Genomic DNA, 13916 nt, shown 5'->3' with positions numbered 1-13916 from the left:
TCGTTGGTCGTTTAATAGGTTTTGAATCTATTTTTATCGTTTGTCTTTTACACATCGTTCGCACATCGTTCGTTTGAATAAGATGTCGTTAGCCGTTCCCTGTTCACTCGCAAATTGAAAGGGGAGTGTTCTTGAATTTTGTTGCTCCAATATAACCGATAATCTTTCCGTGTAGTAAAACGAACGATTATTAGGCAACCGCTATTGCGATCGTTGGAGATCGTTTATCGTTAATCGTTAATTGAAAAAAATCGCTTCGTGTAATACCACCCTAAGTCCCCAGATCTTAAAGAGATTGTCCAGCTTAAACTAACTTATCCCCTATCCACATAAATTCCTATACAATGTATGTAAACCTAGGGGTGTGTCTGTAAATGAGACCCTGTACCAAATTGCTTCCTGTCAACAAACTATTACAGCTATTACTACACCTGTATACATCCCATTACAGCCAGCTCCCCCTAGTGGTGGCTGGAGGCTGCCAGAATTTGAAATTGTTGGGGATAGTTTGATTTTTGCAGATTTAGTTGAATGATACATTGCTAACACTGAAAAGCCAAGAGACTGTTCACAGTCATTATAATCCAGGTTATAAACCCACTGATCTAACATTTCATGGTTGATATATAGAGGGAAAAGGACTGAAGGGTCAGACAAGCTAATGGCTGCTTCCTCTGTGTGCTGTGTGTTACTTACAAGAACCCCGCTATTTATATTTTCCATTGTGTAAGCCAGGAGCTGGTTAAGAGCACATTGTATTGATTACATTGTCTCCAGTGCGCGATCCGTACCGGCGGCGACGGCGGCCAAGCGCGCTGATAACTCTCTGATGTTATTATTGCCGCTCACTTGTAATAATTCTGGCATCTCTCTGTCTTGCAGCTACTAATCTGCCCACCGGTCACACGCTTCTTCTACGGACGCCGAGTGTCTTTCCATAAACTTCTCATCCAAGGCGATTCTTCAGGGAGACTGAGTATCTGGAGCGTCCCAGATGATCTCGAGCAGCAAGACAACATTGAAGGTGAAAGCTTAACACAACAAAATTATCAGTACAGCCCTGATATATAGCTGGTCTGCACAATATACATTTAAAGGGGTTATCCAGACTGCTCCTTTCCTCAGTTTGGGTGTGGGGTTTTCAATTACGTGAATTGTAATACCCCACACAACCTGAGGACAGGGGTGGCCCTGTTTTTGCAAGAAAGCAGCCGTGTGTGTTTTTTTTAAAAATACAGATAACCACTTTTAAGCATCCTTTTTTTTTAAAGGGGTAATTCACAAAAAAAATTGTGTCAAATCCACTGGTCCCAGCAAGTGCCAGAGATTTTTAATTTACTTTCTTAAAAAAAAATCTCCAGTCTTACATTACTTCAGCTGCTGTATGTCCAGTCCTTCTCCGCTGGTGTATGTCCTGCAGGAAGTGGTGTATTCTTTCCAGTCTGACACAGTGCTCTCTGCTGCCACCTCTGTCCATGTCCAGGAACTGTCCAGAGCAGGAGCAAATCCCCATAGAAAACCTCTCCTGCTCTCCAGACTGGAAATAATAGCACTTTCTGCAGGACATACAGCGGCTTATAAGTACTGGAAAAGAAGAAGAAGTAAGTAATAGAAGTAAATTACAAATCTCTGGCACTTTCTGGCACTAGTTAATTTAAAAGAATTTTTTTAGTAAACTATCAACGGTCAACCTGTAGCACTCCAGCTGTTGCAAAACGACAGCTCTCAGCGGAGAACATATAAGTTCGAGACCATTGCTTTAAGGGGTTCTCATTGCTTATATGTGAAAGCCTAGACTGGAATTTGTGGTCTGTATACTGTGCAAATTGCAGAAAGCACGGCCCCATATAAGTCTATGGGCCAATACACATGACCGTGGATTCCGTAGACTTGTATTGGCCTCTTGGTCCATGATCATGTGCAGCTAACGGTATTACACTCCATGGCCCATACAACATGGATCTGTAGTTTTGCCGACCACAAAACCAATATGGCCACTTGAAGGAGGCCTGACGCTGGTACACGGTAATGTAAGTACTAGTTGTGTCCTATATGACTATACATATAGCGATGGGATTTTACATCTAATATTCCTGAGCTCTGTTGTGTTCACCATTTGTTTTAGGGTTAAGAATCACAACCACCATGTCGCTGCAGGAAGCCTTTGACAAGCTGTCCCCTCGCCCTGCTGGCATTATCGATCAGCTCAGCGTGATGCCAAACGCCACCGAACCTCTGAAAGTGACTGCCAGCGTCTACATCCCATCCCACGGGCGCCTGGTCTGCGGTCGGGAGGACGGCAGTATCATCATCGTCCCAGCCACACAGACGGCCATAGTCCAGCTACTGCAAGGAGAACACATGCTCCGGAGAGGTCAGGAAATCTCGCTCTTCACCTTCATGGGGTTATTTGGGTTTTAAAATTGTTGGCCTATGAGGCTCAGCCAAGTGCTTCTCCAAGCTCGTTCAGAGGGTGTCGCAACACCCAGACCCTGACCGATCAAAACTTTTGACATGGGTCTGGTGTCAAAAGTTTTCCGAAATGACGTTTACACATTGAAGCTTTGAAAGAGGTTTTCATTAAAAATAAATAAATAAAAAAGCGCCTGTTCGGATCCATGTGTCTCTATGATCGCACATTACACAAAAAACTGGTTGCAGTCAGATCCTGTAGTATTACATGAATGCAGGATGGGACTATCGGGAAGCTGTGTACATAAGATGACAGATTTTAGCAATACAATACAAATTGTTGCAGTCTTGGATATAGGCCTTAAGGATACGAACTCACTGGGAGGATCGCTGCGGATCCCTACCCTGTACACATATGGGCAGACAAACTCGCAGCAGGATGCACTGTACACATATGGGCAAACAAACTCGCAGCAGGATGCACATTGCGCTGCGAGTTTGTCCGCAGCGCGCCCCTTTAAGCCCCGCCGGCTGGAGCGTATACATCACCTGGTTCCCACCGTTCCAGCCTGCTTCGGGGGTTCCCGGCAGGGCCCGCTTAGCCAATCAGTGCGCTGCCCCGCCGTCAAGACACCGGGAACCCCGAAGCTAGCTGGAGCAGGGACCAGGTGACGTATACGCTCCAGCCGGCGGGGCTTAACTCGGCGGGCTGCGGACAAACTCGCAGCGCAATGTGCATCCTGCTGCGAGTTTGTCTCCCCATATGTTCACAGGGCAGGGATCTCGCTGCGTATCCGCCCAATGAGTTTGTACCCTATAGGGGTTTTCCTAGCAACATCACTTTGAGCATCTAATCACTCATTGGGCGCCCAGAATCTTGGAACCCCAATTATAAGAACAATGGTCTTGTCTCCCCTCTGATGAAATGGACACGTGCGCTGTTGCTCCATTCAGCTTTATGTTATAGCCCAGCCCTGCATATAGCTGATTGGTGGGAACACCCCTCTAAGTAAGAACGTTCTTTGTCTCTGGTAACAGACCTAACTGTATATTATCGTTCACGTTTTTTCAGGTTGGCCTCCTCACAGGACTCTCCGTGGTCACAGAAACAAAGTTACCTGCTTATTGTATCCGCACCAAGTGTCTTCTCGCTACGACCAGCGATATCTCATATCAGGAGGGGTCGATTTCTCGGTAATCATGTGGGACATATTCTCCGGAGAGATGAAACATATCTTCTGTGTTCACGGGGGAGAAATCACACAACTCCTCGTCCCCCCAGACAACTGCAGTGTAAGTACCACAATATAGATGGATGTCTGCTATAAGCATTTACTGCCAGCACAGAAATCTCAGGTGGCAAAGGGGTTAAAGCTATCTACAGTTCTGAGGTAATATATATATATATATATATATATATATATATATATATATATATAGACACACGCGCGACTGAGAAATGTAGTTTTGCAATGGCTTTTAATTTAGGGTATGTAATGTAAAGCCGGCTTCATGTACTGGGTTGCCCGACACTTGCCCAATGCAGTGATCTCCAAGCTGCGGCTCTGCAGCTGTTGCACAACTACATTTCCCAGCATGCTCTGATGTTGGACAATGTAGTTTTGCAACAGCTTTGAATATAAGGAATTTAATGTGAGGCTGGCTTAAAGAGTCGCTGGATTGGCACTCTGGGGGTGGGGGCAGTGCTCCAAATGGCCTTATCGTACGGAGCACTACATTAAAGGGGTTGTCCGGCGAAAAAAAATTATTCACAGAATAACACACATTACAAAGTTATACAACTTTGTAATGTATGTTATGTCTGTGAATGGCCCCCTTCCCCGTGTTTCCCCCCACCCACGCTAGACCCGGAAGTGTGGTGCATTATACTCACCGCATGTCGTGTCGTCCACGGTCTCCGATCGTCAGCAGTGACGTCTTCTTCGGGAGCTTGGCGGATCTTCCCGAGTGCCGGCCACCCTCTGCAGCGTCATCCGAAGCTCAGCCGCGATTGGCTGAGCATAACTGTGCTCAGCCAATCGCGGCTGAGCGGCTGATGACGCGGCCACGTCATCAGCTGCTCAGCCGCGATTGGCTGAGCACAGTTATGCTCAGCCAATCGCGGCTGAGCTTCGGATGACGCTGCAGAGGGCGGCCGGCACTCGGGAAGATCCGCCAAGCTCCCGAAGAAGACGTCACTGCTGACGATCGGAGACCGTGGTCGGCACGCGACAGGTAATGTATAGCGCACCACACTTCCGGGTACACGGGTGGGGGTGGTGGGACACGGGGAAGGGGGCCATTCACAGACATAACATACATTACAAAGTTGTATAACTTTGTAATGTGTGTTATTCTGTGAATAATTTTTTTTCGCCGGACAACCCCTTTAAAACAGCATGGGAATGGCGTCGAGGATGAAGGTAAGAACTATCAGCAGTTGACTAACTTGCATATAGTTCACCTTCAACTAAAACTGCTTTTCCCCGTAATGTTTTTCCCATAAAACGGATCTGTTAAACAGACTGCAAAAATGAAGTGTGAACCTAACCTTAAAGGGAACTCGTCACTAGGTTTTTGCTGCTTTAAATTACGACAGCATAAGGGTATGTTCACACTGAGTAAAAGCAGAAGTGTGAACTAGTGACAGAAATGCTGAACAGACAGATGTATTACTTACATCATTTTGTTTAGCCGTTCTCCTAATATGCCGGACAAAAAGATTCCTGCCACACCCCTCCCCCCGCCCTCCAGCTGCTTATTGACAGTTGATTGCCTATACACAGCATGGATAGATAACTGCCAATCAGCAGCTGGTGGGTGGAGTTTTCTGCTTCTCATGAATATCCAGGACTACTGAGCTCATGCACATAATGGAGAGGACTACTTATTGTACATGTTATTCAGGAGGATATCTCTGGATCAGCTGCACAGAACAATGTAAGTGATACATCATTCCGTTCAGCTTCTCTGTCACTAGTTTATGCTACCCTTAGATAGGACACCATAATCCTACTGGCAGAGTCTCTTTAAGCTGTTGTGAAGTTAAAACTTCCAGCATGGTGGGAGGACACTAGGTGGAGGAGCCACAGTCCTTATGTCCTGTTCATATACAAGTCTATGTAATCCGGTCCCGGTCTTGCTGCTTCTTCTTACGGTTAATTAGCGGCAAACCACGTCCCTCCCTTCTGGTCTCCATCTCTGCAACCACAGCCCGGGATAATGCAGTGAGCAGGATCTCCATTTGATTATCTCAATTATTGTCTGCCATAAGAACGAAATCCAAATTGCCCTAAATACCATCTAATTAAACCGAAAAAGCTTTAGTTAATAGGTTATTATAGATCGACGCGCGTCACAAGATGAATCCTTTCCTCCGGCGTCAGCTTTATTTTCATCCTTCACGTAAGGGGGGGGGGGAGATAAATAGCCCCGAGGTGTCATCCGTCACATGATAATGCATCCGACCGGGGCGCGTCACACCCCCTGTGAGTAATGGGCGGAGGGGTGCGGAATCCGCGCCTGTTCCTGTAAAGGTCCGGCCACAAGACAAATAATATGACAGCCATAATGTAACGGATGAAGATTAAATTCATTACTATTAGACAAAATCAATGGAGAATATTTAGCAAGAAGCTAATTTTTTGCCCGGTTCAATATGATATTACGCATTGTGTCATTTACATTCTCCATAAACCTTAATGAGCCTAAGAATTAATAGACGACATTAAGTGCGAGTAATGATGGTAAGCCTTTGTTCTCTGTTATCAGCCACTGCCAGTGTCTATCTGCACTCGGCTGCCATGTACATTGGGAACGGCCGACCACCTGATGTGTATGAGACCTCCAGTGCTTTGTATGGTCAGCATTACTTGGCGGCATGATTGTTGCACATCTTTAGTCACATGACTAACAGAGCTGCGCTAGACCTGAGAACTGACAAAATATAATTTGCAACTTGCCCCATTCTTATAGCTTAGACGCGCTACGCCGTACACCTCGAAAACATTTCTAGAATCTGCTCTTTTCTTAAAGGGGTAGTTCAGCAAAAATGTTTTCCTTTCAAATCAACTGGAGCCAGAAAGTGCCTGAGATTTGTAATTTACTTCTATTTAATAAATCTCCAGTCTTCCAGTACTTATCAGCTGCTGTATATCCTGCATGAAGCAATGTATTCTTTGCACTATGACACACTGCTCTCTGCTGCCACCTCTGTTCATGTCAGGAACTGTCCAGAGCAGTAGCAGTTCAGGACAGGTCAGACTGGCAGGAATATATAACTTCCGGCAGGACATGCAGCAGCTGATAAGTATATGAAGACTGGAGATTTTTTTATAGAATTAAATAACAAATCTGTGGCATTTTCTGGCACCAGTTGATTTGAAAGGAAAAAAAAAAGAAATGGTGAACAACCCCTTAAGGGTGCGTTCACATGTACAGGATCTGCAGTAGATCTGGCTCAGATTTGAAGCTGCAGATTTGTTTTGAATCAAATCTGCTGCAGATCCTGTACGTGTGAACGCACCCTTAAAGTCCTCAGTTGAAGAAATCTCAGCCACGTATGGCCTAGTCTACAATCCCTGTGATTCCAAAAAGAAAATGACCTCCAGGTGGCGCTGTTGCATTTTCCCCGATTGTCAGATCAGAACATCTGGACGACCCTTAGTGAATCTCCCGCAGATTGGAGGGGAGGTGCTCACATCTTCTCCCGTTTTCCTTTTGGCGTCCTTGTTTGCTACGTGTTTTCCCATGGGGTGTTCTCCACTAGTCCTGTAGTCATTCATTATACAGAATGTTACGGTCATGGTTTGCTACTATTGAGGCACGTTTTAGTTGAAGGTGGTCAAAAAAACACAGTAAGGGCCCTATTACACGGGACGATTATCGTGCGAAAAATCGTTCGAATTTAAGCGATAATCGTTCTATGTAATTGCAGGCAACGACCGAAAATTTGTTTGTATGTCATTGATCATTGATTTAGATCTGAATCGAAAATTATTGTTAATCGTTCACTGTAATTCCACATTCGTTCGCTCAAGTTTTCACTAATCGTTCATTGTAATTGCACATTGTATATTGTTTTGCTGGGATCAGAAGGAAAGTAACTATCATAGTAACAATCGCACTAACAATCGTAACTAACGACCGTCGTTCTGTGTAGTATGGTGAACGATTTCAGTTTAACGATAAACAATCTCGTTTGCGATCGTTTATCGTTAGTCATTAATCGTTAAAAATCGATCCGTGTAATAGGACCCTAGGGGTACTATTACACGGAAGGATAATCGCTCCGTGTAATAAATACAACAATGAGCCGATGACAATGATCATCGGCTGATCGTTGATATAGGTTAGAACCTCTATTTGTCGGGCGCCGACCACGCACCACTAAGTGTGATAACGGTGCGCGGCCGGTGACTGACGATATACTTTACCTATCCACGCTCCAGTGCTGCTCCTGTGGTCCGCTTCTCCCCAGGTCCCGTGTGCTCTAGCTTCAGAGCGGCCTGTCAGCTGATAGGCCGCTCAGCCAATCATAGGCCGCGGCGGTCCGAAGCTAGAGCGTGTGGGACCCGGGGAGAAGCGGACCGCAGGAGCAGCCCTGGAGCGTGGATAGGTAAAGTATATAGTTTAAACAAGGGCTGCAAGGACATTGGTAACAATGTCCATGGATGAAAAAAACCGATGCATTTGTGTGCATCCGTTTTGAACCGTTTTTCCATTGACTTCTATTTTTTAAAATAACTGATCCGTTTTTTTTTTGACGGACACAAAAACTTAGCTGACACTTATTTTTGTGTCCGTTTTAAATCCGGAATTTTACAATAGTCAATGGAAAAACATCAAAACGGATGCATACAAATGCATCCGTTTTTTTTTTTTGCAAAAAACGGATGGCAAAAACGCATTGTGAACCCAGCCTAAACGAGCGCCAATCTAGCAGATCAGCGCTCATTTACAGGTATTATCTGGCCCCCATCGGCCCGTGTAATTCCACCCTAAGAGTCATGTATGGGGGCCCTTCTGCTGTTGCAAAACTACAATTCCCATCATGCCTGTACAGCCGAAGGTTTCCCATCCCTGAGGGGAAGGGGGGTAACACTGAGGGGAAGGGGGGTAGTAAGTTACACTACACTGAAACAAACTGAATAACTTCCAGCTTCCAGCCTGGTCTACAATGCACAGTCTTTGTACAGCCCCGGCCATGTAAACAATAGATCTCTCGTCTGGGGTAATGGTTCTCATTGAGGAGATCCAAATGAAGGGTTGGAGTTCGTGCAATGATCCATGGGAAAATATGCAAATGAGTTATATAAAGGGCAAACAGTCACTTTTATCCTTTACTCAGCCTGGTATTTAATGGGATTCTTTGGAGGAACTTCTCCTCTGTACTTGTATGGAGACCTAAGTGCTTGACCTCTTCTCCTCCTTCGTTTCCATTCCAGACACGAGTGCAGCACTGCATCTGCTCGGTGGCCAGCGATCACTCCGTCGGCCTCCTTAGCTTGCGAGAGAGAAAGTGCATCATGCTGGCGTCCCGCCATCTCTTTCCCATCCAAGTCATAAAGTGGAGACCATCGGACGACTACCTGGTGGTCGGCTGCTCAGATGGCTCCGTCTACGTCTGGCAGATGGATACCGGTAAGATCATTTCCACAAAGTACAATTACACCGTCCGGCCCCTTAAAATAGCAGTGTATGGCAGGACCAGCCTCAATTATTCATTTATTAAAAGAGCTTTTCCTCTGAAAATAAAAGAAAGTGAGATTCAGCAGTGACTACACGTCGGCGAGCGAAGCTTTTAATATTTTATTCAGCTTTTTTATTAGTTAAAGGGGTATTTCACAAAAAAAAAAAATCTTTCAAATTAACTGGTCCCAGAAAGTGCCAGAGATTTGTAATTTACTTCTATTAACAAATCTCAAGTCTTCCAGTACTTATCAGCTGCTGTATGTCCTGCAGGAAGTGGTGTATTCTTTCCAGTGTGACACAGTGTTCTCTGCTGCCACCTCTGTCCATGTCAGGAACTGTCCAGAGCAGGAGAGGTTTTCTATGGGGAGTTGCTACTGCTCTGGACAGTTCCTGACATGGACAGAGGTGGCAGCAGAGAGCACTGTGTCAGATTGGAAAGAATACACCACTTTCTGCAGGACATACAGCAGCTAATGAATTCTGGAAAACTTGAGATTTTTTTAAATACAAGATACAAGAGCTAGGGATGTTGTATGCTATAAAGAAGCAGATTTGCTGTTCAGAGGGATGTGCACTCTTAGCTTGTTAAAGGGGTACTCCCTCCTAGAAGATCCTCACTTCCATTTTTGACCCTCTGGCTGCTACTTCCCAGACTGACTCTTCTCGGCATTGACAGCCTGCTCAGCCAATCACTGTCTGAAGCAGGAAAGCACCGCGGCTAATGATTGGCTGAGCGGGCTGTCACTGTCTCAGAAGTAGCTGCCAGAGTGTTCAGCTGGGGACTTGAAGGTGTTACCTCTGAGTTGTGTGCTAGGTGAGTATGGGTTGGTTATTTTGTTATTTTCTGTGCAGCCTAGTTAGTGGGGCACCTCGACACTGTTGAGCAAGTGGTAACACAGCTCCAAATTGCACTGGGTTAAAGGGATTATCCAGGCTTAGGAAAACATGACCGCTTTCTCTCAGAAACAGCATGACTCTCTTGCTCCAGTTAGGTTGTGATTTGCATCTCAGGTCCCTTAAAGTACATGGAGCTTAAAGGGGTGTTCAGCTCAGGTAAAATACATACTAACAATTTCTCCCATACATGTTATTACTTTTTCAGTCTCCTTTCCCCCAGTTCTGAGCTGCTGTTTTATCCTGAAGACACAGAAAAGTGCGTCTGAGCCTTTTTCTCTGCCTCCTCCTCCCCTTCATGTAAACAGTGGCCAGATGTCTCTGCACTCCAGAGGGTTAACCACAGTGAGGTCACCTGCAACTTGACCTCAGATTATTCCTCTTGGTATCAAAAACAGTCGACCAGGGACACGGTTTACATGAGCCATCCTGGAAGGGAGGGGAGGAGGGAGAGACAGAGAGAACAGTTTTTTGTGTCATCCGCAGCAGCTCAGAACTGGGGGAATGAGACTGAAAAGGCGAAAACAACTGCAGAATAAATTGTTTGTTTCCAGGAGGGGGGATGATTCAGCATGTACTTAACCTGAGCGGAATAACGCTTTAATTGCAAAACCAATCACCACCTGCAGGCAAGAGTGGTGCAGTTTCTGGACTAAAGCAGACATGGGAATACTATGGGAATCTGGCTACTCTGTATTTTGCTCAAATGCAGACATTGCAGGTAGGTGATGATGGTCTCTTAGCTAATGGCTGTTTGTAAAGTTATAAAATCATGTTTTCCTTTCAAGCTGAAGGGCCGTAAAAGTCATGATGAGCTGCAGTATGCACCTCGCCTCCTCCTCCACCCCTCTTTGCTTGGCTTCCAATTCTCAGCACTGTACATCAGTCATGCAGGGCTGTATGGGGGAGGGGAGCATGCTGTAGCTGGGTAGGAAAGCAAAAATAAAATGCATGTTTTTTTTTTGTTTTTTTTTATAGTGTACAGCAAATATGGTCAAAGTCATTGTTTTTCTTTTCTAAGGGTCATCGCAGTTGCTTATACCCAGTAATTGTAATGAAAACGTTATGAAATAGATTTTTTTTTTGTCATATATATGGTTGTATGTCTGTGTGTGTGTGTGTATGTATGTGTGTATGTATGTATGTATGTATGTGTGTGTGTGTGAGAGGAAGTGTGTACGTCAGCACGCGAAACAGGCTGTCGCCTGTTCACTCACACGACTGCGTCCCATGTTCCTGTGAAGATATCCGAATAAAGTTGTATATGTGTTCACGGCTGGGTGAGTGCCTCATCTTGAACTTCTACATGAAGATATTGTTGCCATGCGTTTATGACTGTTGATGATCGAGCACCACTGATGCCACACGCCTGCATATGTACCTGTCAGTAGTGCCGAGGTGAAATCACTATCGGAAACTTGGGGGGGGGGAAATAAATAAATAAATAAATATATATATATATATATATATATATATATATATATGTATCTATTTTAAGCTAGGATCAGCTGCCGTATAACCATGGAGCATGGCACTGATATTGCTTGGCTTGATGTTGTGCGTAGCTGATGGCGATCGGCTGGAGACCTTTGGTGTAGTAATAGAAGGTAACACGTTGCCGTGCGGGGCCGCCGCCGATCTATCACTGATGAGTTGGTTCTGGAATGATGCTCTTCTTCTTCTTCTTCATCAATTGCTTTTATTGAACTCGAACGCTTAGGTCTCACTTGGACGTCTCGCAGTATGGATCAATACGTGTATGTGCCGCTGCCCAGCCGTACTGTATGCATCTAATCCCTCCCCACAGTCGGAGAGCTGCGGACAGCGTCTACCTCTTCTCTGGCCCTGGGCACTCTCTGTAGTTAATGCCTGGAGTTGGTGACCTCATTGATGTAAGAGGAAGGGTATACGGCTGGGATCTGCAGGTTCTATACACCTCGCTGTGCGCAGAAGAATCTAATCCGCTTTATTTCAGTCTTTGAAAACCTCAATAGAAATTAAATGGGTCCAGTCTCTAACCAGTAACTCACTGGGGCGAGCTGGTGAGCCAATGCCCCCGCACATGGACTGGGGTCTAAGGGCCCTATTCCACCGGACGATTATCGTTCAGATTATCGTTAAATCGTTCGAATCTAAACGATAATCGTTCGGTTGAAATGCAGTTAACGATTAACGACCGAACGAGAAATCGTTGATCGCTTTATAATGGCCCTATTCCACGGGCCGTTTTAGAGGAGCAAACGAGCGCTATTAGCGCTCGTTTGCTCCTCGTTCGCCGCTCGCTGCCGCCGCTATTCAACGCGGCTGCAGCGAGCGGGTGAGTGCGGGAGGGGCGGCGGGGAGCTGCGGGGGGGCTGCCCGGGGGATCGCTGATCGTCCGGGCAGCCCATAGGATATAGCAGCGTCTGCTGCCGATGCTCCTATTCAGCGGAGCGACGGCAGCAGATCGCTGCTATATCAGTCGCTTGTTTTTCAACATGTTGAAAAACAAGCGACTGCAACGATCAGCCGACATGAACGATGTCGGCTGATCGTTGCACTCTATTCCACGGAACGATTATCGTCCGTAGCGGTCGATATCGTCCGAAAATGAACGATAATCGTTCCGTGGAATAGGGCCATAAGACCTGGACCTATTTTTATCGTTGCTCGTTCGCAAAACGTTCGCAAATCGTTCGCATTGAATAAGACATCGTTCGGTCGTTCGCAATAGATACGAACGCAATAGCGAAGAAATACGGAAGAAGAAACGATCGCAATTACGATCATAAGTAACGATTATCGTTCCATGGAAATGAGTGAACGTTTTCAGGTCTTTCGCAATAGCGGTCGTTTTGAGATCGTTAATCGTTAACGATTATGCTAACGATAATCGTCCGGTGGAATAGGGCCCTTACAAGAATACTCCTTCATTTATTCTAATGGTTCAGAGCTGTAATCACAGTATGTATGGATGGATGATGCTGTAGGGTAATACCAGTATGGATGTATGTATGTATGATGCTGTAATGTAATACCAGTATGGATGATGCTGTAATGTAATACCCATATGGATGTATATATGTATGTATGTATGGATGATGCTGTAGGGTAATACCAGTATGGATGGTGCTGTAATGTAATACCAGTATGGATGGATGAATGTATGATGCTGTAATGTAATACCAGTATGGATGATGCTCTAGGGTAATACCAGTATGGATGGATGTATGGATGATGCTCTAGGGTAATACCAGTATGGATGATGCTGTAGGGTAATACCAGTATGGATGTATGTATGGATGATGCTGTAGGGTAATACCAGTATGGATGATGCTGTAGGGTAATACCAGTATAGATGGTGCTGTAGGGTAATACCAGTATGTATGTATGGATGATGCTGTAGGGTAATACCAGTATGGATGATGCTGTAGGGTAATACCAGTATAGATGGTGCTGTAGGGTAATACCAGTATGTATGTATGGATGATGCTGTAGGGTAATACCAGTATGGATGATGCTGTAGGGTAATACCAGTATGGATGATGCTGTAGGGTAATACCAGTATAGATGGTGCTGTAGGGTAATACCAGTATGTATGTATGGATGATGCTGTAGGGTAATACCAGTATAGATGGTGCTGTAGAGTAATACCAGTATGGATGTATTAATGAATAGTGCTGTAGGGTAATACCCATATGGATGTATGTATGTATGATGCTGTAGGATAATACCAGTATGTATGATGCCGTTGTGTAGTACCTGGCACATGTACATGTATTGATGATGCTGTTGAGTAGTACCTGGCACATGTATGGATGATGCTGTCGTGTAGTATCTAGCACATGTACATGTATGGATGATGCTGTCGTGTAGTACCTGGCACATGTACATGTATGGATGATGCTGTTGAGTAGTACCTGGCACATGTACATGTA

At 45.2% G+C, this 13916-nt stretch overlaps 1 protein-coding gene across 2 annotated transcripts in view; it reads left to right on the top strand.

Annotated features, from left to right (window-relative positions):
* Window positions 1-13916, top strand: part of WDR7 (WD repeat domain 7) — a 222565-nt gene that overhangs the window by 17831 nt on the left and 190818 nt on the right. For both annotated transcript variants that reach the window (XM_069963174.1, XM_069963173.1), the window contains 4 exons: window positions 883-1024; window positions 2126-2374; window positions 3485-3705; window positions 8859-9054. In XM_069963174.1, the coding sequence (XP_069819275.1) occupies window positions 883-1024; window positions 2126-2374; window positions 3485-3705; window positions 8859-9054 (808 nt within the window). The remainder of the gene's footprint in view (window positions 1-882; window positions 1025-2125; window positions 2375-3484; window positions 3706-8858; window positions 9055-13916) is intronic.

This window comes from Dendropsophus ebraccatus, chromosome 3 (assembly GCF_027789765.1).
Source record: "Dendropsophus ebraccatus isolate aDenEbr1 chromosome 3, aDenEbr1.pat, whole genome shotgun sequence".
Lineage (NCBI taxonomy): Eukaryota > Metazoa > Chordata > Amphibia > Anura > Hylidae > Dendropsophus > Dendropsophus ebraccatus.
This window is presented reverse-complemented; position numbering and strand designations above follow the sequence as displayed.